Source organism: Hipposideros armiger, unplaced genomic scaffold, assembly GCF_001890085.2.
Source record: "Hipposideros armiger isolate ML-2016 unplaced genomic scaffold, ASM189008v1 scaffold_3, whole genome shotgun sequence".
NCBI lineage: Eukaryota > Metazoa > Chordata > Mammalia > Chiroptera > Hipposideridae > Hipposideros > Hipposideros armiger.
This window is the reverse complement of record NW_017731353.1, coordinates 8,265,932-8,293,289: the sequence shown is the minus strand read 5'-3', so window position 1 is coordinate 8,293,289 and position 27,358 is coordinate 8,265,932. Positions and strand designations below refer to the sequence as shown.

General features: G+C 62.4%; 3 protein-coding genes across 5 annotated transcripts in view; all 3 read right to left on the bottom strand.

The window, feature by feature from the left end:
* Positions 1 to 2,344: 2,344 nt before the first annotated feature.
* On the bottom strand, positions 2,345 to 4,490 carry DNLZ (DNL-type zinc finger). Its single transcript, XM_019640051.1, has 3 exons — positions 4,281 to 4,490; positions 3,595 to 3,734; positions 2,345 to 2,603 (listed from the first exon to the last, which is right to left on the bottom strand). The coding sequence occupies exons 1-3, from the start codon at positions 4,473 to 4,475 to the stop codon at positions 2,435 to 2,437; spliced, it is 504 nt and encodes a 167-aa protein (XP_019495596.1). The 5' UTR covers positions 4,476 to 4,490; the 3' UTR covers positions 2,345 to 2,434.
* A 178-nt stretch (positions 4,491 to 4,668) lies between these two features.
* On the bottom strand, positions 4,669 to 14,170 carry CARD9 (caspase recruitment domain family member 9). 3 transcript variants are annotated; one of them, XM_019640031.1, is made up of 14 exons: positions 14,052 to 14,170; positions 13,224 to 13,358; positions 12,094 to 12,310; positions 11,755 to 11,892; positions 10,722 to 11,026; positions 10,469 to 10,648; positions 10,226 to 10,369; positions 9,833 to 9,958; positions 7,774 to 7,965; positions 7,454 to 7,495; positions 7,007 to 7,055; positions 5,707 to 5,783; positions 5,094 to 5,170; positions 4,669 to 4,992 (listed from the first exon to the last, which is right to left on the bottom strand). In XM_019640031.1, the coding sequence occupies exons 3-14, from the start codon at positions 12,275 to 12,277 to the stop codon at positions 4,893 to 4,895; spliced, it is 1,614 nt and encodes a 537-aa protein (XP_019495576.1). In that variant the 5' UTR covers positions 12,278 to 12,310; positions 13,224 to 13,358; positions 14,052 to 14,170; the 3' UTR covers positions 4,669 to 4,892. The 3 variants fall into 3 exon arrangements, with proteins under 3 accessions (XP_019495576.1, XP_019495584.1, XP_019495567.1); XM_019640039.1 differs by having other exon boundaries at positions 13,224 to 13,332; XM_019640022.1 differs by lacking the exon at positions 13,224 to 13,358.
* Positions 14,171 to 15,678: 1,508 nt separating this feature from the next.
* SNAPC4 (small nuclear RNA activating complex polypeptide 4) overlaps positions 15,679 to 27,358 on the bottom strand; it is a 27,367-nt gene continuing 15,687 nt past the window's right edge. The window contains exons 8-21 of the mRNA XM_019641889.1: positions 27,321 to 27,354; positions 27,042 to 27,148; positions 26,821 to 26,915; positions 25,142 to 25,236; positions 24,474 to 24,553; positions 23,886 to 24,356; positions 22,964 to 23,047; positions 22,601 to 22,823; positions 22,043 to 22,113; positions 21,541 to 21,651; positions 20,752 to 20,779; positions 18,394 to 20,099; positions 16,947 to 17,071; positions 15,679 to 16,255 (exon numbers count right to left, since the gene is read on the bottom strand). Coding sequence (XP_019497434.1) covers positions 16,955 to 17,071; positions 18,394 to 20,099; positions 20,752 to 20,779; positions 21,541 to 21,651; positions 22,043 to 22,113; positions 22,601 to 22,823; positions 22,964 to 23,047; positions 23,886 to 24,356; positions 24,474 to 24,553; positions 25,142 to 25,236; positions 26,821 to 26,915; positions 27,042 to 27,148; positions 27,321 to 27,354 — 3,222 coding nt within the window. The 3' untranslated portion in view covers positions 15,679 to 16,255; positions 16,947 to 16,954. The remainder of the gene's footprint in view (positions 16,256 to 16,946; positions 17,072 to 18,393; positions 20,100 to 20,751; positions 20,780 to 21,540; positions 21,652 to 22,042; positions 22,114 to 22,600; positions 22,824 to 22,963; positions 23,048 to 23,885; positions 24,357 to 24,473; positions 24,554 to 25,141; positions 25,237 to 26,820; positions 26,916 to 27,041; positions 27,149 to 27,320; positions 27,355 to 27,358) is intronic.

Below are 27,358 nucleotides of genomic sequence, written 5' to 3'. Positions count from 1 at the left end.
AGACTCACACTCCAGGACACGCTTTCCAGTCCAAGTCCCCACCCAGGACCCGCAGGCCACCTAAACAAGGGAGGTACAGTGGGCTTGTGACATCACACCCCCCAGATGCCACTGACCTGTGAACCTGATGGAATAGCCTGTGATGGTGCAATTGAGGAAGAAGCTTGGGGACAACACCCCGCAAATATGGACACCCACAAACAAACAGCTGTCATAAGGCACTGTCCCCAGTAGGGTCTGGGAGCCAGGTGGAGGCAGGAAAGGCCCACTCAGCTCACGCCCAGTGACCCACTGCACGAGAGCCCTGCGGACCACAGGAGGCAGGACAGGGGATGGGAGCTGGGAAGCCCCAGAGGGGTGAGGGTGGCACTGGGGAGGGCGGGGAGATGTGAGCACAGCCACAAAGGGAGGTGCCCCGATGGGCCCCAGGGAAGTCGCTAGCCCCGCCATCCAGAGAGTTCTCAGCGCTCCAGAAACCCTGGCACTCCGAGAATGCTATGCAGTCAAATTTAACACTGGGTGCCGTGTCCTCTCAGCAGCTAATGTCCAGGTTAGCATGCTAAAGGCTCTGAGAAGTCCTGCAGGAAGTTGATGTCCTTCAACCTGGCATTCCTTACTTAATGTCCCCAGACACACAACTCATTAATTTGACCCTTTGGAGAGGGTCCTGGACTAGGGCTGGGGAGGAAAGATAATCGGGGGGGGGCGGGGTTTGCTCCTTGAGACGGGGCTGGGGGGCTGGAGAACGGCAGAAGCCTGGAGATGGACATGCTGTTTGAAAAGGTGGGTTTTATTGTTATTCAGGTGTGGTGAGGCCAGCAGGTCAGAAGAAAATGCCACCAAAAAGACAGCTGCTGATACTCATGGGTCCCAAGAGGAGGGAGGATAGGCTGCAGGGGAAGGCATGGGGTGGCTCAGGAAACGGGGGTTAGAGGGGTGTGGGTAAGAGCCTGTATGTGCTTTGCACCAGAAGGCACGGCAGGGCCAGCAGGCCCGGGACCCGCTGGTGCAAACAACCTCCGCCAGTGGCTCTGAGCGGGCGCAGGGGCTGCCCTGGGGTCTGCTGCCTGCCCTGGCTGGGTGTGCTCGCCGATGTCGGTCACTCTCTCTAGGAACCGACTAGCCCCGGGAGGGGCAGTCTCCCCAGGGTCAGCAGGGTCGAAGCATCAGAACGCAAAAGATGAAAGACATGGTCAACACATCCAAACCATAGGCCTCAGTTTCCCCATCCATGAAGGGAGGGTCCCGGGTGACTTTCTGAGGTCCAGCTGTGCACTCACGGGTCCAGCCAGCTCCCTGGGCCTCCCCAAATTCTAGTTCCAACCCTGGGAGCCATGGCCCAGCCCCCCACTCCTGCATATCAATGCCAACCGGTCCTCGGTCCTCGCATGGCCTCAGTGCCTCTGCGGAGGCTCCAGAATGACAGTCTCTGCAAACGGCACAGAAGCTCTGGGTGGGAATAATAGAGGGTTGTTTGCCAATAACAGAGGGCAGGACAGCGGGTAATCGAGGCAAAGCACCAACTGCCAACGCCTGTAAAACAAAGCCGAGGCTCCGAGAGCTGACGGGCGGTAATCAGGAGCTCAGATCCTGCGGGGACCCGAAAGGCTGGCTGATGAGTCACGCTGAAGGTCACGCAGCCCAGAACACTTTCTGGAAATAAACACCCTCGCATAAACACAGGAACATCCTGAGAAGACAGTCAAACAAGGCTGGGAGACAAATCGCACACCCCAGGGGTGGGGGGACCACGAAGGGCACTCAGCCCACCGCCTGTCACATAGCAGCCCGGCTCCCACTCCCCTCACCACCAGAGCCGCCCCCCCCATCGGTGGCCACGGTGAGTAGGCTGGTTTGTGTCCAGGGCACGGCAGGTGGCATGGGAGGGGTCTGTGGGGCCTCCCTGTGTCTGGCCAGAGGGCTGGGACCCACAGGGTGTGCTGATCCAACTCCTAGGAAGCACAGTGGCACTGGCCATCCCTTCCAAGCCTCCCCCCAGAGCCAGCAAGATCGGGGGCCTGACATTCGGGGGCTCGACTAAGCCACCCTGTGCCTGTCCTGACCCTGCTCCTCCTGTCCATACCCCCATCAGGGCGGCACCATGAGCATCTTCATCTGCAGATGGGGAGGCAGAAGTTCAGAGGGGCACAGAGACCTGCCCGAGGCCACACTGCCAATCAGGAGGGGCTCAGACTCCACTTGGACTCGGCCCGCTGTGGGCAAGGACAAGAGCAGTTCCTGTGAGCAGGTGACAGTGGTGGGCCAGGGGCCCTGCAGCTGCACCTGGAGGGGTGCCTGTGAGTCATTCTGACTCCAGAGCCAGGGACCACAGGAGAGCCCAGGCCCATCATCGGCAAATGATGTTTATTGACAAAAACCGACGAGTGCCGAGAGGCCCAGGGCTGAATCCTCCTTCTGGAGGGCGGAAGGCAGGTCAGCGGGGCTCCGCCTTGCTGGGCTGGGTGGGGTCCTGGTCCTCATCCTCTTCCGGAGCAGCGGTGGATTTGGGGGGCCCTACGGCCTCTAAAACCAGCTCCAGGGCCCCATCGCCGGCCACTCGGTGCACCTTCTCCCCTCTGGCCGCCAGGATTTCTTCAATATTCCTGAGGGGGAGGGAGGCGCCATGACACTCTGGGCCCCGTGCTGGTCCTGCACCTCGGTCCCTTGAGGCCATGCAAGGCCAGGCTTGAGCCAGTAGCATGGGTCCCCACACTGGTGTGGCATCGGGGCCCTGGTGAGCAGCTGCTACTACTGTCCCATTCCCAGGGGAGAATGCTAGCTCAGAAGCCAGACTCAACCCTGCGGGGCCACCTGGCCACCAGGCTCCTGACCCCACCCCCGCCACTGCTCTCCACACAGGAGGCCAACACTACAGGCCCAGGGCCCCGTCCACACCACCTCACATGTACCCCCAAGTCTGGTGTGGTCAACCAGCCAGCACCAGTACAGGACAAGGAAGTGACTCGCTACGATTCCTGCCCCATAGCAGGCGCTCAAGAAATCTTTGTAGGGTGAAGGAAGGGACCAAAAAAATGAAAGGAAGCCATTGCTCTAAGAGTCAACCTTGTCTGACCCCCTCACTTTAGAGGCCGGTGGCCCTGCCAAGTAAGTGGGTCCTCTCTGCTGTCAGTGAGGGCACAGGTCAGGCAATGAAGCAGGGCCAAAGGGGTCGGGTCTAGGGCAGGAGATTTAGCAAATAAAAACACGGCCCAGGGCCGGCCGAGTAGCTCAGTTGGTTAAGAGCTCGCTCAAGAGTGTGAACTCTGAGCAACAGCGGTTTGATGCCCATCCAGAGCTGAGTTGCTGCTGAGCTGCCAAAAGGTGGCAGGATGGATCAGCTAACAAAAAAAAAACCACAAAAAAACACGGCCCATACTTGGGGCATACTTACACAAAAAAGTTATCGGTGGTTTATCTCAAGCTCAAACTTAACTGCACCTCCTGTATTGATAAGACTCGAGAAGGAGGCTCTGTACACCTCATTAGGGAGACGGGGGCTCCAGGGATGCTGGGTGGGACCCTTGACCCAGGGCTTACCAGGCCAGCCCTAGAGATACAGGCCGCTGTCCCCTCACCCTGCCCAGGTGGCCTCACCTCTTTCCATCCAGGTCAGAGAACCAGCCCAGGTTGTCTGCGATGATGTGGTGGTTCTGGCAGCCAGGGCAGGTCACAATGACCACACCTTGGTGATAGGCCAGCTTGGAGATTTGCTTGCAGGACCGGGTTCCACAGACCTGGTAGAGAGCACGCGCAGGTGAAGCTATGCACCTAGTCCCGCCCATTCTGAGGATTAGCTCCACCTCAGGGCAGGGCCACCCCTCCTTAAGGACCTGATCCTCCCCAGGTATAAATTCAACCTAACCCATGAACCTAGTCTGCGTCTCCCAGGGAAGCCCCACCCCACTGAGATGGATCCACCCCTCTCCCAGAAGGCCCCGCCCCCAAAGAGAGCTCCACCCCTTAGCTCGGTCCCGCCCCTCTACCAGAAGGCCCCGCCCCCGAAGGGAGCTCCACCCCTTAGCGCGGCCCCGTCCCCTCTACCAGAAGGCCCCGCCCCCGAAGGGAGCACCACCCCTTAGCGCGGCCTCGTCCCCTCTACCAGAAGGCCCCGCCCCCTAAAGGGGTAGCTCTGTTCTGCCAGAAAGCCCCGCGCCTGGGGATAGCGCCACCCTTCCACTTGGTCCCTCTCCACACGGTCCCGCCTCGCGCCCAGGCCAACTCCCCTGCCGCGCCGTACAGCGCCAGGTGCAGGTGCGGCCCGGTCCCCGCCGCGTGCCCACCTTGCAGGTGTAGACGAGCTGGTAGTGCGCCGCCCCGGGTCCCGGCTCTGAGCTCGCGCGCCGCCAGCCCCAGTCCCGTCTTTTCCCTGCGACGGCCGGGCGGGCTCTGCGCCCCCACAACTGCCTCAGGCCGGACCCCCGGGGCCGTGCGCAGCTCACCAGCGTCGACACGCGGCCCAGCGCCGCTCGCAGCATCCCTCCGCCTTCCCGCCCGCCCCGCCCCGCCCTTGCCCGGCGCGGCCGCGCCGCCGCCATCTTGGAAGCGGGCAGCGGCGGAAACGACCGTCCTCGACCTCCGCGGCGGGCAGGCGGAACGCACTCTGCTGCCCCCTGCGGCGGGCGGTGCACGCTGGCGGACGCGGGATTGGAAGGTGCGCGCGAGCAAGGCTTTCAGACGCGGCGGTTGTTTATTTCACTGCATTTCTAACATTGCCGTATACGTCTGCGTTACATAAAGACAGACCACGGCGGTTGGTGCCACAGTGCGCGTGCCGGCGCAGAAACGGGCGCCCCGAGACAGAGGCGGCCTAACGGGGCGGCGCCTGCGCGGGGGTCACGGGCGGTCAGCTCTGGATCCGGGGGCCGGGCGGCGCCCTCCTGCACCACCGGCCGCTAGGAGCCCTCGGTGTCGGTGTTGTCGCTGCCCGTGGTGTTCTCCCAGTCCACCTCCCCCTGTCTCGAGCAGTGCTGCATCTTCCGGAGCGCCCGTTTCCTGCGGGAGAGGCGAGGGCGCAGGTGTGGCCTAGGTGTGCAGTGTCCGCGCGGGGCTGCCCGCCCGCACCGCCCCCCCGCCCGGCGCCCACGCGAGCCCACCTGCGGTAGTTCTCAAAGCTCTCCTTGAGGCGCCGCCGCTCCTTTTCGGGGGGCTCTCCGCCACTCAGGCCAGAGTCCTGGAGGAGGGGGAGACTCAGGCTGTAGCCAGGCCCTGTGTGGACCCTGCCCCCGGCCCAGGACTGCACACGGAGTCCAGGGAGCCCATAGCCCCAGCTCCGCACGGGAACAGGCTCCTCCTCTGCGCCCTGTGCGCCCCCCCTGAGGGGAGCAGTGTATGGGTCCTGCCTTCCAGGTGACAAGACAGCCCAGCGCACAGCCAGCTTCGGCTGGGCTCCAGGCCAGTGTAATGAGGTCCCTTTGCAGTCGGGACTCCGGGGCAGTGAAGGGTACCCGTTAATGCTGCGTGGCCCGCACATAAGACAGGCTTTCCATGGCTGCTGCGCCTGAGCACAGTCCTGTCCTGGCTGCCCTTCTGCCCACTGCTTTGTCCAAAGAAGGGGGCGGTCAGCTTCATGTTGCAAACACTGCACCCCAAGAACTCATGGGCACAGACCCTTGTAGTCCCCCCCACCCCCCACCCAGCGTCCAGGTCGGGGAACCACTCTCCTCTCACACTGAGGCCCACACCAGGGGAACCCCAGGGCTGCCTTACGTTGGGAGTCAGTGAAAGTCGCTCCTTCTGCAGAGCCTCGAAGGGCTGCCCCGGGCTCTCCACGTCAGCCGGGCCTCCTGGAAAGGACAGTTGTGCCTGTGGGTCCTGCCCACCCGTGGGGACCAAGCTCAGCATGGCCGACACCTGCACCTCCTCACCCCTGATGCTGCCGGGCCAGTCCTGCACCATCTCCTAGGTCCTCGCTTGGACCCCACAAGGACTCGCAGTGTCTAGAACAGGGGGCTGGGGCTCACTGCTCGCTCCCGGAAGGCCCTCTGCTCCCACCACAGACCTCTGCTCCTCCTGAGCAGGAAGGCTCAGCCCTTCCTGGGTCAGGGCTGGCTCCCCTGAACTGGCCATGATGGAGACTATGGACTCGAGAGAGTCCCAGGCCCTCTCCCTGGAGCCGACACCTTCCCCTCCTCGTCCTCCAACCCTCAAGCCACCTTGGCTCCCGGAAGGGGCCACCCCACCCCTGGGCTGGTTGGGCTTGCAGCCTGCCAGGTCCTGCTCGCCTGTCCCCTTGGGGTGCTCAGTGGCCTCCAGCTCAAGTCTTTGGGCGGTAGCAGATGGCCAGACCCCTCACTTCTCTATTTGGTGCCCCTTCTTCCTCTTTTTGCCCCTTTAGAAGCTGGGGTCAGGCCTGATGTTGAGGAAGTCTGTCTGACTCCCCACGCAACCTCTGCGGTGGCTCCTCTGCCCTCCCCCCCCCCCAGCCCAGCAGAGGGCTCTTCCCAGACTCTGACGCCCACCTTCAGAGAGCCCCTCGTCCCCATGCCACCCCTCCGGGCCATCTGGCCTCCCCTGCGCAGCCCTGTCTCCTGGCGGGCAGAGGGCCCCTGCCGCCGGAGGCCCCCAGCGTCCTGTCACCCAACGACAGCCCCTCTCCCTCTCCCCAGCTCTGTCTCCACTCAATATGGCACACCTGGGCGTGGCTTACTGCTGCCTCCTCCACTCCAGAGGAGGCTCAGGGCAGGAGGTCCCAACCCTGCGGTCTCGGGGCCCAGAACAGACACTGATGGAGGCATGTGATCTCAGGGCTAGCGGTGGGGCATGGACCCTGCAGACCTGGCCCCGGGTTTGACTGGGACCCTCGTTTGCTCACAGGAGGACTGTGGGGTTACTTATCCCTCTGAGCCTCTGTGTCCCCCTCTGTAAAGTGGAGTTGTGAATATCAATGGAACAGGGCTAGCGCATGTCCCAAGGCTGCACCAGCCACATGGGGCTGTGTGTGCCAAGGGTCAGGGCGCCTCCTCAGGGTGACAAGGAGGCCGCATGGCACACAGGCACCCCTCCTCACCTTTGTCTGAGAGCTGGGTGTCCTCCTCCAGGTCCCGGGGCAGTGAGAGCTTCCAGAGAGACGGGGCAGTTGGTTAGACCACAGCCGGTCCTGGGACAGCCTAGCCCACTGCACTGCCCACCCCGTGCTGCTCCCCCATCGCTGTCACCCTCTGCACAAGCTTCTCAGGGACCTCTGCTGCCCAGCCAGGCCAGGGACCGGCAAGAAGGCTCCGCCACGAGGGCCAGGGGGTGGGCACTGCCCAGGCCTGTCCTGCCCTGAGCACACAGAGCCTTGGCCGGTGCCAGCTGCTCTCCCCTCCACCTGGCCAAGCGCCGGGAGGAGCGGTGACGGCTCAGCTCCGCAGAGCCAGCAGGCAGCTGAGCTTCTGGAACTTCCGAGGGACGGGTGTGGGGCTGTGGTCTGACAGAAGCTGTGGCCGGGAGCCCACCCAGGGGTCACACTCACCTCCTGAGAGTTCCTGGGTGAGCTGTCCTCCAGGTCGGAGCTCTGTGGACACAGAAGAGGGACTGGTCAGCAGGCCCTTGGGGAACCGAGCCTCTCGGGCATGGGGTGGGGTGGGGCGTGGTGAGGGGGTCCCAGGCCCCTGCCCAGAATGGACCCTCCTTGGTCCTTACCACACCCAGAGCAGCCTGCCAGGCCCTGAGCTACATGGCAGCCCACACCCCACCACCGGGAAGACCTGGGGACCTGCCAGGGCCATCAGAGAGCAGTGGAGGAGCCAGGCCAGGGCCCAGGCTGTCTTGGGGTTCCCCGGGGTGGCACACCAGGGCAAGTGTCTCCAGCTGCTGCCGCTTGAGCCTGCCTTCCATGGCCAGCAGCCGGCCCTCGCGCTGGAACAGCTGCAGCTGCAGCTCGTCAGCCTTCTCGCCCAACTCCCGGACCCGCTTGCGCAGCCCGTCCTTGTCCTGCAGGCTCCGGGCATACTGGGTGTGCAGCTCCTCCCGTGACGTGATGGCCTGTGGGCAGACCCTCGGTGTGGGTCCCCGCACAACGCACCCAGCCCCATCCCCCGGCGCTTTCCGTTCTCAGGGCAGCCGGCCAAATCCTAGCAACATCCCCAGCCAGCTGCCAGCTGCCGGCTTCCAGCACCAGGTGGGCCGGCCCGGCCTCTTCCTCTTCCGTCTCGTCTCCATGGACATATATTAGGGTTTGGGGATTGTCACCATAACAGAGGCTCATGATGGAAAGTGTGGGCAGTTCAGAAAAGACAAAGATGCGTAAGTCACCACACAGCCCGCAGAATCGCCCCTGCGGCCCTGTGTCTCCGCAGGCCCTGTGTGCCGTGGGAACATTCTGCACACTTCGTGCCCCACGCCTGGGTTTATAAATCTTGGCTGTGGCCTGATATCATGACTGTTGACGGCCATGCGAGATTCTTTAAAACGAATGCTCCGCACGTTATCATACCCACCCCCACAGGACCCTGAGGTGTGAGAGACCGGATGTAGACATACCCCACGGCCAGACCACGTATGAGGATGGGACTTGGACCCATGACCTGAGCTACCAGCCGTTATCTACAGCAACCAGCCCAGGAGGCGTGGCTGCCACTCAGAGGTGTAGGAAGCCAGCCTGCCATCTCCAGCAACAACCTGGGGAGCCCACCCATGTCCCCTGCAATGATCAGCCCCCAACAGCCAGGACTCAACTAATAACCGAGAACGTCCCCACGTTTGGGCCCTGCTTCCACTGACGACTAACCAGAGACAGCTGCTCACCTGACAGTCCAGCCCCAGCCTCCCCGGCACACCTGGCACCTGCCGAGGTGACTGTCCACACGTCTGCCTGCCTGTGAGGCTCAGCCAGGTGCCAACGAGGGAGGCGCCCTGCTCCGGCCAGCCCACCTCACCGGTGCCGCCCACTTCTCACCATTGTGCATGGCCTTGAAATAAGCACCTACATGCCAGGTTCTCTCCGCTTTGCTGCTTTTCCCAGGAGAGAGGTTTCTAGAAGTGGGATTGCTGGGTTGAAAGGAACCTATGGTTTAAGACTCCTGACACATTGCCAGTTACCCTCCACAATGTCACTGAAGCGCCAACTGTACTTGACTAGAGACGACCCTGCGATGTGACGGGAACAGTGAAACGGGTGCAGCCCGATGCCTCCCGTCCACAAGAAGGCAGCCGGCCAAGGCGCCCATGGTTTTTTAAGCTAAAAATCTTATTTGCAAGACAAGACAGATAGCTTTTATTTTTGTAGAACAAAAACGAAACTATATGAACGTTGAAAAAGTGTGGGAAGTCCAGTGGAAGGTGGAAGGTGGGTTTCCTGGCAGTGGGCCGGGGCCGAGGTGGAAGCCAAATTAACTTCACTACTTAAAAACCACTGGGCCGGCCGAGTAGCTCGGTTGGTTAGGAGCTCGCTCAAGAGTGCGAGCTCTGACTTATATTAACCAATTAAAATAATGCTACCATAAACAACTCTAGGGGGAGAATAAGCTCTACATTTTTCTTAAATCGATGAGGGAGTACAAGTTATAATTGTGTATTATTTTCAAGTATGCATTGAAATAATGTAGTATAACTTTTCTGGAGTGCAATTTTAAGACTAATCCATGCAGATGTTTGTGACAATTGTAAAAGATTCCTTATATGTGTAAAAAAAAAAAAAAGAGTGCAAGCTCTGAGCAACAGCGGTTCGATTCCCAGCCCGAGCTGAGCTGCCAACAGGTAGCAGGATGGCTCAGCTTAAAAACAAAACAAAACAAAAAAAACCCACTTTGACAACTGCCCGTCCCCAAGGGCTGGCCATTGTGTTGGCAGCGGGTCGGGTGTGGGAACGGCCCCCTCCTTGGCCCTTGCCCGCCGCAGGTGAGGCGCTTACCTGGTCCCGCTCGATGGCGACCTCCTCCATCTGCTGCAGGACGGCCTCCATGCGCTCCTTGTACATCGTGGAGTCCTTCCGCAGAGCCAGGCACTGCAGCTCAAACATCTCCCTCTCCTCCATGCACTGTGGGAGACGGCAGCTAGACCCTCTACCCTCGGGAGGCCGAGAGCCCCTGGAGCCCCGCCAGCCCTGGCCTCCAGACCAAAGGTCGGCCCTGACCACCCTGGGGGAGAGGGGCAAGGACTGGGGTGACAAGCTCAGGCCCCTATGCCTCCAGGAAGGGGTGAAGTAGGGGAGTGGGGCTGAGAGTTGAGCACCCCCATTCCAGGCACTGTGCGGGCAGCCTGGCTGGGGACCTGGACCCCATGTGCACCCGTCCTGGTCATGTACCCGGGCACGCAGGGCCTCGCCCCGGCGCAGGTCTTTGCGCAAGGCGAAGATGGTGTTAGCCTGCTCCTGCTGGTCTCGCAGCGCCTGCCGCCAGTCCTTCTCCAGCACCTGGATGTAGGGGCTGCTCTTGTCCGGCTTTCCCTCCTGCGGATGGCCAGGGACAGGGCGGCAGGGCAGGGCTGCGCAGGGCCTGGCTGGGGGCCCCACCCCGCCGGCCACTGCGCCTGCCCCGCCGGGCCCTACCTGGGCGGAGGCCTCCAGCTCCTGCACCCGGGCCTGCAGCTGGGCCTTCTCCTGCTGCAGCTCCCACAGCAGCTCCTGGCTGGGCCGCTGCTCCATGGCGTGCCGCAGCTTCAGTGTGTGCTTGCGCTCCACCTTGCAGTCATCCTCCGCCTTCATGAGGCTGTGCTTGAGCCGGTCCACCTGCGGGGCGAGCCCGTCAGCCGGGTGGACCCTTCCCATGGCAGCAGGGCCCACCCCTAGGACCGGGGCGCACCTCCAGCTGCAGGTCGCGGTTGCGCATGAGCGCGGCGCCCTTCTCCTCGCTCTGGCGGGCCAGGCGCATGGCCAGGTCGTAGTTCTCATCCTTGCAGCGCTTGAGCTCGCGGCTGCAGGTCTCGCACTCCTCCTTGAGCCGCTGCACGCGCTCCTGGTGCTTGCGCAGCAGGCTGTCCTTGACACGCAGCTCCTTGATGAAGTCGTCCTTGGAGCTCAGCAGTGCCGTCAGGTCCTGCACCTTCTTCTGCAGCTTCATGACCTCGCTCATCAGCAGCTGCGTCAGGCCTGACTCCCCGGACGCGTCTGCAGATCGGGCAGGCATCAGGTGGCCGCCTGCTCCATCACCGCCCGGGCCCCTGGACTTGACCAGCAGCTCGTGGATCCAGATAGCTGCTGCCCCAGCCCAGGAAATGGACTGAGACTCTGACTCAGCTCCTGGCCCCTGTGCCTGCCCCCCTAGGACACAGGGGCTGGGCGCCCATCCCCCGCTGTCTAATTCTTATCTCGATTGTGAGACCAGGAGAGCGTCGCCTCATTCTTGCTGGGACCAGCAGGCCCCTGCCCTCTCAGGGCAGCAGCTGTGGCTTTAAAGGGTCAAAGGGTCTTCTGGGCAGGAGGCTCTGGACGGTGAGTAGGCCTGTGTTCCCCTTCCTCCCACCTGCCCTCCCTCCAGAGGACGGGCCCCCCTTTTCTCCAGCCTCTGCTCCCTCCACCAGTGTTAGAAGAGAGGCGGATAGGAGCAAGGACCAGCCACTCTCCTCGGGTGCACTTCCCATGCATTGCTCCCTCATTTTCTTTCATCCCCATTTTATCCATCAGAGACCAGACAGGTAGGGGCCTGCCAGCCCTGTCCCCATGCCCACCCCATAAGGTCCGCCTGCTCCTGGATCCTGGCCCTGTGTCCCCCATGCCGCCCTGCCCTCCCAATCCATCCCTGCCCCCATGCCCCTCCAGCCCCAAGTGTGTGGCTCCACCCCCATCCCGCCCGCCCTGATGCCAGCCTTGCCCCACGCCTGGTGTCTCGTCCTCACCGATGATCATGGAGAAGACCCGGGCGGGCTCCTTGCCGGTTACCTTCTTGTAGAGCTGTGGGTAGTAGAGCTCCAGGCTCTCGAGGAAGGCCACGTAGCCCTTATGGCCAGTCCGCTGCAGGATGTCCAGGAGCACACCTGCAACCCAGAGAGGCCTGGCTGGGCCCTTGGAGCGGAACGGGCCCGAGACGCAGACAGCTGCTACAGGCCCAGTCCTGGGCGGGAGCCCAAGTGCTGCCTGCCCATCCCTTGGCTCCCCCAGCAGCCTCAGCTGTGCGTGGAGGTGCTAAATGCCAAGCCCCAAGCAGACAGGACCGGTGGGGGCTGGGGTGCACTGACCCACTTTCCGCTTGCGGATGACCAGGTTGGGGTCGCTGAGCACCTGCTCCTCATCGTCAGGGTTCAGGACCTTGCACTGCCGCAGGTAGGGCGTGATGCGGGAAGGGTCGATGATGGAGATGAGCTTCACCCTGAAGCCCTCCAGGGTGCTCCAGCACTCGTCCTCATTCTCATAGTCCGACATGGCGGCAGGAGCGGCTGGAGTCTGGGGCAGCAGCTGGGAGGGACACCCGTTCACTGGGCAGTCAGTCCCAGCCAGGACTCAGGCCTGCCATCAAGGTGCCCGGCCAGGGCTCTGGGCAGAGCCTGATGAGGAACTTGGCTTGGTGTGCAGCCTCACCCCCTCACACTCCTATCTCGCCGACCAACAGAGGGAGGCAGCAGTGACCCTGCTCCCCGGCAGCTCACCGGAGCAGCCCTCCCCAGCCTTTCCTGGGCTAGGTGCACGCACACGCACGCACACACGCACACGTGCACACTCACGCACACGCACGTACATGCACACACACACGTGCACACACACACACCACACATATACACACACCACACACGCCACATGCGCACACACGCGCACACACGCACACATGCACGCGCACACAAACGTGCACACGTGCGCGCGCTCACATGTGCACACACGCACACGTGCACACAAACACGTGCACACGTGCACACACCACACGCGCACACACCACATGCGCACATGCACACACACACCACACACACGTGCGCGCACACACACACACACACACACACACACACACGGCCACCTGGGCTCTCTCTCCCAGAGTCACTGAGTGAGTGCGGGGACAGGTGCTAAGGAAACACTGTCCTCTGTACACGGAGCTCCATCTTGCCTCCGCCCGCTCCTGGACACGCCCAAAATGCCATGGAGCTGGAGCTGGCAGGGACGGCTGCCTCCCACCCATGGAGATGTGGGCCGGAGGAGCCCTGTATGCCGGGTGCTGCCTGCTGGCACAACCTCCCTGGCAGGTGTGGGTTGGGATGATCCAGCCCCCGGCCAGCCAGCGCCCAGGCTGGGGTCAGAAGCACGCTGGCAAGTGACCCTCCCACCTGCACACCACCCTGTGCTGTGTCAGACTTCCTCATTCCCCGACTTAGCGCCCACTCACGTCCCAGTCCTGTCCCCTCCTTTCCTTCCGGTGGTCGGCTGGTGATGCAACAGTCACCCAGCAGCTTCCCAGGGCTGGCCCGCTCCGAGTCAGGCTCAGTGACACTGTGCTGTTTGGGAGGGTGACTGTGGATGCCTACAGGAGAACCAGGGCCTGGGCACACTGGGAGGGGCTGTGGTGTCTCCCAGGGCCGGCCCGACATGCTCCAGGCGCACAGCCACCTCTGGGCTCCTCTCATGCCTCCCAGATGAGGCCTGCTCTAGACCACAGGCTCGGGGACTGTCACATCAACTGTCTGACAAGGAGACTACCTATGTTGGGACCACCCAGTGCTGTTCCCTTCTGCCAGCAGGCGGCAAACCACTGTCTCCAGGGCCAGGCCAACCCCTTCTGGGGGATCAGGACAGACACCCTGGCCTGGCCACCTCAGACAGAGCCTTCAGCCCCCAGGAGCTAGACTGCACTCCCAGAGGTACAGGTGGCAGCGGGCGTTTCTCCGACTTGCGCTGTACCTGGTCACCCTACCCGCCCGGCAGCAGCCAAGGCATTGAAGAAAAACAGTGGCTCATTGGACTGTCCTTGGGACCTTTGGCCATTCCCGGCCTTTCTAGCCTGAAATGCGCTGGTCCCACACCTGCCACCCTGCTGCTGATTCCACTGAAACGCACAAGCAGGTGCCAGTGGCTGTGAAGGGGACGGGGCAGAAGAGCGGGGCCACTTGGTGTCCTGAGATATTTGCTCCAGGACCAGAGCTCCCTGCCGCAGAAGTCCTGAGCAGAGCCGCAGTCTTCCCAGCCACCTTTCAGAAAACGCACCAGACCAGCCTACCTCAGGGTCCTGAGGGGGTCCCCACGCTGCTGGACGCTGGCCAGCCAGGGCCACCGCGATTCAGGGGCAATGGGAGGTGTGCCCGCAGCCGCCCGGGAGGAAGCCTGTGTGCTTCCTGGTGGCGGCTTAACTCCAGAGGCCCGGCGAGTCCTCCCGTTGGGGGATGGTCCCAGGTGGCTGCCTTCCGATTGGTCCAGCCAGCCCGGGAGGAGGGGCAGAGGGAAGTGGAAGTTGCTGGCTCTCAGAGGAAAGCTGCTGGGAGCACCCCAGCCCTGGCACCCCACAAAGTGTAAGTTTGAGCAAAGGCTCTCCTGGGGGCCTAGACGAGGCTGATCCACCCTCCCGTCCACTTTGGTCGGGACGCAGGCTTCTGGAGGCTTCTCCAGCAAGGGGTGCTCTGTGCTGACACCTTGACCTCCAGCAGCCTGGTGGCAGCTAGGCATTCATGTCAGGTGTGGGTGGGGAGAGCTCAGCAGGGACCTGAGGGCATCACCCCCGACTTGGCCCCAGCTGAGCGCCCCCACACAGCCAGGCCAGCACGGGCTTTGGTCACGTAGGGTCTGCAGTGTGGTGTCCAGAGGGTATGGGGCTAGGGAGGCCGCTGCCGCCTGCGGAGCCAGTGCCTGGGCCATGCCTGCCCGACGTGGCGCCAGCCCACCCTCATCCCTACCTGGGAGCATTACCACTCAGCAACTCCTCTCCACCAGCACTTATGGGACAGTGGCAGCAGGCTCCCAGGACCCCGAGGCCACTCCCCATGGCCCCTCAAGTATTTCCGAAGGGTGTTGAGCACAGGGCGAAGCTCAGGCCACTGGCCACAGCACCAGTCCTCTGTGGGCCGTCGGACTCCCCGAGCCATCGCCTCACCGGTGCAGCCATACTGGTTAAACCAAATGCCACTTGCCAGGCTGAGGTAACAGCTACTGGAAGGGCTGTGGCTGGAAGGGCAGGACAGGCACCTGACTGGTACTCCTGGCCCCACCTTCTTGAGGCACCACACCCCCCGCCTCACCGCTGCCTGATGTCCCCTGGCCCCTCAGCCTGTGTTCCTCTGCCTCCTGGCCCACAGTGGGCAGTTGCTGTTTGGCCGAAACCTCGGGAGTCCTCGCACAACCAGGTGCTGCTGAGTGGTGGTGGCAGCATGGTGGCCTGGCCCTCCCAGAGGACGGCAGGGGCCTGACGTCATGCCTGGGGGACTGGGAGCAGAGCCGCCCCCAGGCTGGGCCTGCCACAGAAGTGGACGCTGCGGCTCCGCTGTGACCTGATGCTCTGGCCTGGGCCAAGCCATCGACCACCCAGTTTCTCCACTTGGCCAAACGAGGCTAACAAAGGGGCACTAAGTAAGAAACGTCATGTTCTCTGAGTGTGTTAGGGTTACGCTACACATCAGGAACAAAGCTATCTGGCGAGTCCCTGCACGTTCGGAAATTAAATACACACCTGTCAGTGACTCACAAGTCAGAGGAAGTCACAAGGAAAACTGGAAATTGGTGGGATGCACGGGTACGAAGCACGCACGTGCACACAGGCAACCAAGTGGCAAGTGGCCCATGGGAGGTGTGACGCGTGAAGTCTGGTGGGAGTGAAGGGCAGACGGGTGCCGCTATGGAGGCCAGGGGCCATGACACACACTGGGCACACTTATTTTATTTCTCTGTTGGAAACTTTCGATAAACTGGTGAAGCAGTCACGAGAGCGAACCGGAGCCATGTGCCTCAGAGGCTGTAAACTGAACCGCAGCCGTTGTCCTTGGGACAGAGGGATGGAGACTGTGCTGGGACTCGGTCCTATGCTGAAGAAATGCCCACATAAAAGGAAGAGCGCCTGGTTGGCCAGTGTGGTCTGGACAGCAGAGGAAGTAGGTCCCCCTCATCTCTGCAGATGGCTGGCGGCCACAAGCACTTGTCGTGAAAAGGCTGCGGCCTCTCCCCCGCCACGGCCCCGTGGAGGCCGAACCCTTCTGCACGCCGCCTCGTATCTCAGGACTAAGACCCCAAGAGCCTGTGGCTTGCTTTTTAATTAAAAAAATAGGACGTTTACTTAATTCCTTCAAATATTCCAATTTGCACTTGGGTCTAGCTGATCCCGTGACAAGGCGGTCACTACTGGTCCCTGGCCGCTTTCTCCTTTGGGGTGGGTGCTGGGTTCCTGGCCGGCCGGCCCCACCCCATTGCAGCAACTGTGGGCGTCCAGGCCGAGAAGTCCTGGAACACAAGGACACCTGGGTAGAGGGGTGCCCTGGTCCCAGCCAGACCCCCCCAGATGGCCCTGTAGAGGAGCAGGAACCAGAGTGGCACTGCGCCCCGTGGGGGAGGACAGGCCATGGAGCCAGAGGGTGGGCTGCAAGTGTGCTGTCCCCTCTGTGGTGCCCCGCCCGCTCCTAGCCCACACTGCTCAGAGGAGCCAGCTCCTGCCTCTGGGGACCTGCTGGCCACGGTGTCCTCCCTTGCTCGAGTCTCAGTTTCATGAACTCCACCCATGTGTGCTGAGGACCTGCTCGGTGCCTGCTGTCCGGGCTCACGTTCACAGGCGACAGTGGACAGTGCATGGCCAGACAGTAGGGAGGAGCAAGTGCATCAAGACAGACAGACATCGGCACGGTCATGCCGCCGTAGGCAGGTGGTCAGGGAAGGCGTGTCTAAGGAGCTGACCGCCAACAGAGACCAGAACGGAGGGAGGGGACATCGGGAGGGAAGTGCTGGGAGACAGATGTGGCAGCTGAGGGCTAGCCGCCCCCCCAGGAGGGTCTCCCGACCCTGGACCCACCCTAACACCACAGAACCGGCTATGAGCTGCCTGAGGGTGCACGGGTGGCCTGGCCCCGCGTAGCCCGTGCGGAGCTGAAGCAAGGGGTCCTGTCCCTTCCGGAGCTGGGCACCTGCCCCCCACACTCACCCTGCTGCTCACAGCAACCTCCTCCGCTTCCGGGCATGTCGAGCGTGCCGGGTCCTGAGCACGTGCAAGTCATCAGAATCGTCTGGGCAGGAGGGGGCAGAGCCCTCGCCAGGGTCTGGGGCTCCCTGAAACGAAACCCAGGTGTGGGGGGGGCAAAAGTGACCCTCCAGCCGGGATGGGCAGGGAATGGGTGGCAGTCAGGGGCAGCAAGGGGGCCAGTGGATGCCGTGTCCCCCAACACCTGGACAGGCAGCTCCTCAAGCTTGTCCCTGTTGAGACCGAGCAGCTCCCAGGCGAACTGAGGTACCAGCAGCAGCAGGTGACACCACCACATGCAGGGGCGCGGCAGGCAAGGAACAGAGGGACGCTGCCCTGCCTGGGGCCACACGTGGGCTCTGGCTTTCTGCTGACCTCGCCCTCACCTGGGGTCGCCAAACCCCTCTGAACAGCTGAGAGCCAGCCTTGTGTCATGGTTCCACCAGCTGGGCCAGTAAGGGCAGTGACCTGGTAGGGGTGGCGAGGCTGCACACACAGTGGGGGACAGGGACCTCGTCCCTGTGACATCTGGAGTCCACTGAACATCAGCCCAGAAGACAGCCCTGGGGCCCCTAGGCAAGGCGCCTGGGGAGGGAGGCGACACTCCCAGCAGCCCGGGCTGGACCGCGCCTGCAAGGAGGGGGCACCGGCTCCAGCCACAAGCCCTGCCTCCCGTGTGGTCATGGCCGCCCCAGGTGGGGAAGTGGAGGGACTGCTTCCGGAGGCGATCTCTGGGAGGGCCACCACACGCTCCCCCACACCCACAAGGGCTCTGGACGGCCTCCCTGACACGGCACAAAGTGCCTAAGGTGGTCCAGCTCTCCTGCTCAGCCTGACAAGAGGGATGGAGGCGGCCCTGCTGGGGACTCCTGGGCACACACGGCCACGGAAGATGTGGGGACACCTTCCCGCATGTGTTTGTATCAGGTTTCTGGTTGGGAAATCAGGACGAGGGTGCTGCCTCCTGACGGGGATGGTGCCGGAGCTGACACCTGGAGGGGTCTTGGCGTGCACAGAGTGCCCGTGCAGGGCTGCCTTCTGCAGGGCTTCCGGCCCACACAAAGCGGGGGAAGCACAGAGCCCCTGGTCAGTGTCTCCCTCTGACAAGGCTGCAGCCCCCGGAGCAGCTGAGGGTCTCCCCATGTTAGAAGTAAGGCTCCTTCCCCCACGATTCCCACACTGGCCGAAAGGGGAGGCAATGGCTGCACCACCTACACGCCACCGGGCTGCCGGGAGCCAGTTTCCTCCTCCCCAGAAACCCGCCAGCTGGCTCTCCTGGCCACGACTTCCACCTGCTGTCCCCAGCCCCCACCCCTGCCACTCTGGGCAGGCCACACACCGCAGGCAGGCAAGGGCGCCCTGGGGGGGGGCAGGGAAGTGGGGCGAGGGCTCTGTGCCCACAGCCACCTACCTGAACAGGGGCTGTGGCCGCCGGCCCTTCTTGGGGACTGCCGCTTGCCCTGCAGCCCAGCTGCCTGTGGCCATCAGGGAGTTCCAGCTGCCCTAGGCCGTCGTCTTCGCTCTTGGCATCCTCGCTCTCCTCGCTCTCAGGGTCCGCACTCATGGCTGCTGACAGGGTGGTGGGGACACCATGAGGGGGCAGGGTGGCCAGAAGCGCCGGGAGGGTGAAGGTCGCCAGGAAGCGTGCCTTCAGCAGCAGGTAGGCCGGGTTGCACTGCAGCTGTCCCAGCGAGGGCTGCAGGGCTCCCGCTGCCCCACGGGGCGCCACCAGGGAGGCAGCTCTGCGCTCCAGCGCCTTCTTGTGGAGTAGGAGGCCGGACAGTGTGCGCAGGCTGCACAGGGTGGGGGGCTGGTAGGGCAGCCTGCTCCTCAGGGGGGACATACACACCCCCCGCTGTCCCCTGAGCCACTCCCGCACGGCCACCTCACTCTCCTGGGAGAGGAGGCCTAGGTCCAGGGCACCCTTCTCAGGCCCAAGCCGGGGTGTGGCATGCCTCTCCAAGTCCGGAGGCCCCCTGGTCTCCCCTTGCTCTGAGGGGGACTCCAGGGTCCCTCCCAGGCCATTTTCTGGGCCAGCACTACCTCGTGGAGGCAGCTGGTTGGGCTGTGCTTTGGGGTGGTCAGCCAGGAACACAGCCTGGGAGCCTGTCTCCCCGGCTACTTGGGCCTCTCCAGGGGAAGAGAGTCCCCCAGAGGCACAGGTCCTGTCACTGTCCACTTCTGCAGGGCTTTGGGATGGCAGGGGCGTTGAAGGGATCACGAGGTCTGTCCTGGAAAGAGGCTCCGATTCCGTGTCCGTGCTGAACAGACCCTGGCCTGCCTGAGTCTCAGTCACGGAGGATGACAGAGTCACCAACAGCCCTTTGGGGTCAGGCGTCCCTGCTGGCTCGGAAAGGCCCACCATGGCTGGCATGGGCACAGAGAGCAGCCCTTGGGCTGTAAGCACCAAAGTGACAGGCAGAGGGCCATTGGCTGCCATGTGTGGTCCGCTTCTGTGGGTGCCCAGGGCTGGTGTCAGGCTGAGGGGCTGCACGGGCAGCTGAGTGGGGCTGGGGGCTGCAGGGAGAAAGGGTGGCGCCTCAGGCAGCCCCTGCTTCCGGGACGTGGCAGGGGCCTGCGACTGTCCAAGGCTGCTCAGGTGGCAGCTGAGAGGGACCTGGCCGGGGCCCAGAGCCGGGGCCCTGGACGCAGCAGGGCCAGCTGGGGCCGTCACAGCCACAGTGGAGGCAGGAGCAATGGCCAAGGCTTGCAGGGTGGGGGGTCCCTTGTCTTTGGCCGAGGCCCAGGAGCCTGAAGTACTTGGACTGGCTGCTGCGGGGGCCCCAGGCCCAGAGAGTGCCGAGGTTGGGACGGCCGGCCCTGTGGCTGGAACGCCATGGGAGGCCAGCGGCAGAGGGGGCTGGAGGATCACTGGTGAGACCAGCAGCTGGGGCGGGAGAACCACGGGGCCCTGGGCGGCCTTTCGGGCTCGGGCCTCTCGCAGCCGCTTCTCCCGAAGCAGCTCGGACACAGTCTTGGGCTTGGGCCGAGGGCCGCACGCAGCCGGAGGGGGCGCCTGCGGAGTGGACGCGGCCCGGCAGGTCTGCAGCCCCGCATTCCCTCTGCAGCTGGAGCTCTTTGCAGCTTCTCGGGCTGGCACGTTCTGCAAGAGGCCACCTGAGGGAGAACAGAACGCGCTGATGGGGTCCGGGCGACTGGTCCAGACACAGACCTGGCCCCGGTGTCCTGTCGGGAAGCTCTCCCGGTGGGCAGCTGCTGGGCATGTGGAAGATGGAGCCTGGCATCCAGGACAAGAAGGGCTCCTCAGTCGGGCCGCGCGTTCCCAGACCACCCCACACACGGCATCAGCAGCCCCTGCGCCCGCTGCACGCCAGCCAGAGCCAGCACTGTGTGGAAGCCCAGCCCTCGCCTGCTCTACACTTCACCCCGAAATCTCGAACATCTTCAAAACCAGGCTGCTGGGCACCCCTGCCCACCCCTCCTTGCATCCTCTCTCAGCACCCCAGACCTTGCCCGGTTCTGCTGGTATGGTGGGCCTGGCGGCCGGCAGCAGGAGAGGGCCTGCCTCCCACGTCTGTGTTGGGGAGGCCACAGGGGTCACTTGCTGTGCTCGCAGGTGGGTGCCCAAGGAGGGTCCCCTCCACCCCCTGGCTCAGGCCAGCCAGGCTCTCGTCCCTTTTATAGGACCCGCACAAAGAACCCTCGTCGGGTCCCTGGCCGTGCTGTTCCCAGCCTGGAACTCAAAGCCCGGGGAGGTCGGGCCTCTCCCTATGAGACAAAATGGTCAAGAGAAAGGGAGAGGCAGTACCTGGGGTGCTCCGGGCACTCTGGGGCTCCTGAAAAAGAAGGGAGAGAATCAGCATCTCAGGGAGGTCTGGACCCACTTCACCATCACCAAGACCATCGCTCACCTGTTGGCCACAGCGGAGACAAGGCCCAGGCACCAGGGCCTGCCTCCCACACCACTCCCGCATGCGACTCAGGGGCCATGGGGTCCGGGCCCGGACAGCCCTCACGGCCCCGGCAGCCCACGGCCCAGGGTACCTGGCTTCTGTTCTCGTGCAGCCCCACCCAAAGGCACCCTTGGGAGAGCTCATCTCGGCGGGTCTGGGCTAGGCTGCAGGGACAGGCAGGGGCCTGGCTGTGTGGGCAGGAGGGCACAGGCCATACTGGCTCAGACCAGCCATACCACTCGCATTTCCTCCAGCAGCGACCGGGCTCCGGGACACAGCCTCTCGTTGACAGACCCTGTGGGCCCAGCCACCTGCAGGCATGCCACCCCAGTAGGGGCGGTGAGTGTGGCAGGAGAAGCGGGTGCTGGGATCCAGGTGGGCCTGAGTGCCGGTTCCAGCCCTGCACCCCTGGACTTGCCTCCCAGTCCTCAGGCTCCAGGCCCTCACTAGCAAACGGGGTGACAGATGGACAGATCCCTGCCTGAGGGCTACTGCGGGAGGAGGGGCTGCTCTCAACCCCGGGACGACTGATGTCTCTGCAAACAGCAGGCACCGCCTGACCACCTGGCTGGGCCACCTGTACCTAGCGCTAGCCTGGTGGATGGGAGGAAGGGTGGCGGGAGCCGGGGGAGCCCACTTCTCACCTGCGGGGGCCGCCACGGTGGGTCCTGAGTGCCAGCCGGAGGCAGGGTGGGCAGCCGGGCCTTCCTCTCCCGAACAACCTCCATGCATCCAGCAGTGTCGATCTGGAACAGCTGAGGACACATGTGGCGCGTGTGATACACCATGTGACAGGAGGCTCTTCCCTGCCCTCAGGCCGCCCTCCGGCCCCAAGGGCCCAGAAGACAATGGTGCCGGCAGTGGCCTCGGGCCGCCTGACCGTGGCCTCTCATGGAGCAGGTCCCGCTGTGCGCCCTTAGCCTCATTCCGCAGCCCTCCAGGCCCGGGTTTAACTGAAAGTGGTGCGACGGGCACCGCGGCTGTCCCTTCCACATCAACCTGCTCTAAAGGTTGCCGGCCACTGAGCCACCATTCCCAAGGCCCCACAACTTTAGAAAACTGGCCTTCGGGGAGCTGGTCCACTCCACACTCTCAAGCTCACCATGGAGACAGACAGAGGAGAAAGCTGCACAGCGAGAGGCTCACCTGGATAAAGACGGTGAAAACCGGGGTGCTGGCCAGATGGGCGTCCTGCAGCTGCATCCTGATGACATCAGCTGGTGGGACAAGGGCACATGCGCCAAGTGGCTCTAGCTGCCAAGGCCCCCTCCTAGGGGCCCTGAGAGCCTCAGAGACTGGGCGCCAGGCAGGAAGCCCCAGGAACCCTGAATCCAGCTGCCACTGAGCTCGACCGAGAAGGGCGGGGCCCAGAGGGGGTGGGCTGGCCCTGGCTGGTCCTCAGCTCAAACTCTGGGGACAGGCGTTCCTGAGCATCAGAGATCGATAGTCGAGATGCTCAGACAACCCAAGCAGCTCTCAGAAACGTGCACCCACACACACTTCCCTGATCCTGAGAAGACGTGCCTGCTGAGGCCTGAATGTTGGGCCACCTCTGAACTGACCGCCGTGCGCTAAGCAGGACGACAGAGGCAAAACCCAACACCCGTCCAAGCAGACCCACTTCTAGAAAGATACCCCGAGTGTTCTTCCTCTCCCCGCCCCACGGCCCCACAGCAGGTTCCCAGAGGGGCTCCAGGGTAGTACCTTGAGTGTGCGTGGCGGGCCTCCGGGGGGTGCAGGGCAGGACGACGTCACCCACCCAGGGGCTCACGGCCATCAGAAGCCTGCGTTCAAGGAGCCTCCTCTGCAGGGCATGTCCCCGGGGCTGCTGCCACGGCTGCCGCACACGAGGCCTGGCCGAGCTGCTGCCAGCGGGGCAGGGCCCTGGGGACGAGCTGGACGGGCATGGCTGCTTCAGCTTTTCCTTCTGTGGGGAGAGAAAGGGCAGGGGGTGTGGGGGGGCAGCGGGGCGGAGGGATGCCCAGGCCAGGAGGGGAACGGCGAGGGGGTGTGGTGGTGTGTGCCTGCACGCACAGCTGGGGCACACAAACGCAGGCAGGCCCTTACCAGCGTCCGGCGCCCAGTGGCTGTGTTGGTCCTGAGCACCCGCAGCACAGTCTCCAGGGGTACCTTTAGCTGACACCGCTCACTCTGACAAAAAGAACAAGTGAGGCTGGCGTGGGGAGCCGGCATGGGGCCTGCCACCTGGGTAGACTACACACCCTGTCCAGACCCAGGGAACCACACCCGCATCTGAGTTGGTGACAAACACTCTCTCGAGTGTGGTGGCCTCAGGCTGCATCTCCCCAAGGACTACGAGGAGTGCCCACTCCCCCCAGCCAGCTCCCTGAGCTGATGGAATCAAACGCCTGAGATAGACTCTGAACAGGCAGGAAGAAACGAGCCTGTGCTCAGCCCAGGAGCTGTGGGTGTGCACTGTGCCCGCCGCCTTGATGGGCCACTGTCCCCTCGGATGTCACGGACTTCAACCTCTACCAGGACAGAGCAGCCTGTTCAGTACAGACTGCCACTCTGGAGGCAGCCAGAGCTGGGCCTGTGCCCAGGGCCCCGACCCCAGCCAGGACCGGCTGAGCCAGGCACACATGGGACTAGCGAGGTTGGACCGAGTGGGTGGGTGGACGGATGCAGGCCGGGAGGAAACGGCTCCTCCTCACCAACCCCCACTTGGGGTGCAACGCTTCAGAAAGGGCTCCAGGTCTCAGGTGCCCTCAGCAGCTCTTTCATGTCGCTTTTAAGGCAAACAAGTGGGAAATGAGGCCACCGGCCTCAGTGAGGAAGGCTGCTGCCCTGGGTCCCGCTCTTCCAACATGAGAAGCGAACATTCTAAGAGCAAGGATGGGTGTGTTTGCCTCCTACACCAGGGACATGGCCGGCCCACCGTCCCCAAGCGCCCGCCTCAGTGACTGCCGAGCAGCAGCATCTATTCTCTCCGTGCCCAAGCTGGGGGTGCACTGGGGCCCGTGCCCACCTCATCTGCGGGCCCCTCTGAGCTCGAGGGCTGAGTGTCTGTGGAGCACGGGTACCCCACACCTTTCAGGCCAGCGCTGTAGGTGCTGGAAGGAGCTGAGACTGCGCTGCCCACTGCTCTGCTGCCACCTGGGGCTGCCTCGGAGCCCTTGGGAGGGCTGGGGGAGGCAGCCGAGTGTCCTGGCTGGCCCCTTGCAGCTCCCTGCCACAGCTCGCTGGCGCTCTGTCTGGCAGGAACCCACAGGTCCATGTCCGGCACTGTGTGCTGTGCTGACGGCAGCGCCTGGCCACACGCCTGGGTTTCCGGGGCTTCCTCCGGCTCCGGCTCTGGCTCCGAGTCCCCACTGCTGGAGCTGCCGTCCCCACTGCTGGAGCTGCCGTCCCCGCTGCTAGAGCTGCTGTCCTCACTGCTGGAGCTCCACCGGACGCTGCGAGGGGGCGGCCGCCGCCTCCTCCCCCGACGCTGCTGCTTCTGTGGGGGACAGGCTGCTTGGAGGCCTCATACCAGGGCTCAGACGAGGGACAACCGCAGGCTGGCCAGTCCCTCTCCCGCCCCATGGTGAGGCTGAGCCGACAGGTGCCACCTCACCCTGACCATGATTTTCCACTTGCTCAGACACTGGGAGCCCGTCCGATGGGGGAGTTCAGAAGCTATTTTTGCCCAGTGACCTACAAAAGCAAACGACATGACAGTTGCTTCTCACGCAGGGTCTTTGACGACACAAGCTTACCAGCGTGGACAAAAGGGCTCTTCTCTGTGCTGTGCTTGGGTTTGGGTCCCTTCCAGAAGACGGGCATCGTGCTCCGTCAGGATGGGGCTCCTGCTCACCCTCCTGCTGCCTCACGTCTGAGAAGCTTCGTCGTAAAGTAAGAAATAGCTGGCCCAACTAAATTAAATGGAACAATTCAACAGCAAACACAGCCTTTTCTGGAAAAGCAGCCTGCACTGAATTCGGCTGACTGGGCAAGGGCACACGGGCTGCCCTCAGGCATCTCGGGGTGATGACCTTAGTTAATCACCTTCCTTCTAGTCATACATCTCCACTTCCAAATTTTCTATAGTGAATGCGAATTAGTTTGTACAATGGGAAAACCACCCCCATCTGCTGAGATGACGACACGGGGTGGGAGTGACAACCCCAGGGAGGCAGCCTGGGCGTGGGGCAGACCGCCAGCCTCCATGGGGCCGCACGCCTCCGCCGTGAGCTCAAAGCCACTAGAATCTCAAGGAAAGTGAACATGCCAGCGAGAACTTACCAACGCCGTATTTCTCTATTAGTTCAATTAACTTCTCCTCTTCTTTTGAATTCCATCGTCCTTTTTTCAAGCTGAAATGTAACCTTCTGAGATATCTGGAAATGACATGGATCAAAAGGGATGTTTCAGATGCTAGGGTGGCCTCCCGCTACCGTCCTGGCTTCTGCAAACAACGCTTTCTGTGATATGACATCAAAGGCACGGACAACCAAAGAAAAATACAGATTAACTGGATTTTCTCAAAATTAAAAACTTTTGTGCCTCAAAGGTCACCATCAAGAAAATGAAAGACGGCCCGCAGGTTGGGAGAACATCTGCAAACCACACACCTGAGAAGTGACTTCTACGTGGAGCTCACAGAGAACCCTTTGAGTCAGTAACAAAACTCGATTTGAAAACTGTGCCCCATTCTCCAGAGAAGACATGCAAATGGTCAGTCAACACAGGGGGAGATGCAAACCAGAGCCGCGAGATGCCACTTCACCCCACTAGGACAGCTGCAACCCAAAGCAATGGTCAGTGATGGTGAGGGGGTGGGAGTGACAGTAGGTGGGAGCCTCGTGCACTGCGGGTGCATGACACGTGGGCAGCCGCTCTGGACAAAGGCATGGCGGTTCCTCCGGGTTATAAGACCTGCCATGTGACCTGAGGACTTCACTCCGAGGTGTGCATCTGGGAGAAGGGAGTGCCTCCGTGCACACAGCGTGTCCAGGTGTTTTCAAGGCCCATCCATGTCACAGCGAACGTCAGGGTTTCACTCGTTTCTAAGGCTGCATAATATTCTGAGGTCCACACGCTTTACACCCACATCTTCCTGATCCCTCATCTGTCAGCGGGCACTTAGGCTATTTTCCCTCTTGGCTGCTGTGAACTGTGCTGCTAGGAACACGGGCAGCAGAGTGTGTGTGAGGCCCGCTCCAGCCTTTCGGGCACAGAGTGGGCCACTGGGTCACATGGCAGTTCTGTGCTTAACCTGTGAGGAACCCCACACCGCTTCCCATGGCGGCTGCGCGGTCTCATACGCCCACCAGCAGTGCCCAGGGCTCCAGCTTCTCCGCCTCCTCGCCACACTTGCTACTTTCCATGTTTTAAAACAACCACCGTCCTAATGTGTGTGAAGTGGTGCCTCATTGTGGCTTTGATTTGTTTCTGTGATGACTGGTGATGTCAGCATCTTTCTAAGTGTTTAATGGCTATTTGTATGTCTTCTTTGCAGAAATGTCTATTCAGGTCCCTTGCTCATTTCTGAATCACTTGTATTTTTGTTTGGGGAATAGGTTTCTTTGTTGGGTGATCAAAATGTTCTAAGAACGACTGTGATGATGGCTGCTTGATGAATACACTGAACACCACAGAACTATATACTTAAAATATATATAGAACTATATACTTAATATATATTTAAAAGGGTGAGCTGTATGTGAATGACATCTTAATAAAACTGTTGTGGGGAAAAAAAAAAGCAAGCTGAGAAAAGGAGGGAGCTGAAGCATCTGCCAGGGGTCTTGCCCTTCAGGGGCGTCGGGGAGGGCCCTAGACAACAGGCTGCTTTTCAGTACATCGCTCTCCTGCTTCCCGATCGGGTCACGCTGGCACCCCGAGCCACCTCCTGTGCCCGCAGATCACCGCGGCCCGTCTCCTACCCCAGCTGCGCCCCTTACCCAGGGCACCTCACTCACCGGTCTCGGCACTGGGCATCACTCCTCCCTGGCACCTCTTCCCGGATCTTAAACCAGTCCCGCTCCCCATATTTGGCAACCGCTTGAAGCAACTTCTGCAGGAAGTGACATACAGACAGTGATGCTTCCTCCCAACCTCTACTCTGTCCACTTACAAAGGGGACATCAGGGGCCCGGCAGCCATGTCCCAGGGCGGTCCTCCTCAGGCCCCGCACACCCACCGCGTCCTCCTCTGGGGCCCAGCAGCCTCTTTTCAGGTTGGGGTCCAAGCTCTTGGTCCACCGGTAGATGAGTTGCATCGAGTCCCTCCCTTCCATGTAGTAGACAACTGCAGGCAGAGGGGCGCCATGAACCTTCACTTCCGGGGTCACCGGAAAGGAACTGGGACACCCGGGACTACAGGACCCCTCGCTTCTTCCAGCCTCTCACAACGGTCCTTGGGAACGGCCTCTGCCCGCACATCCCTGGCCGAGGGCACCCGGACGGCCGCCCGAGCTCACTTTTGCGGTAGGGGATGTGGCTGCCGACTCGCATCTCC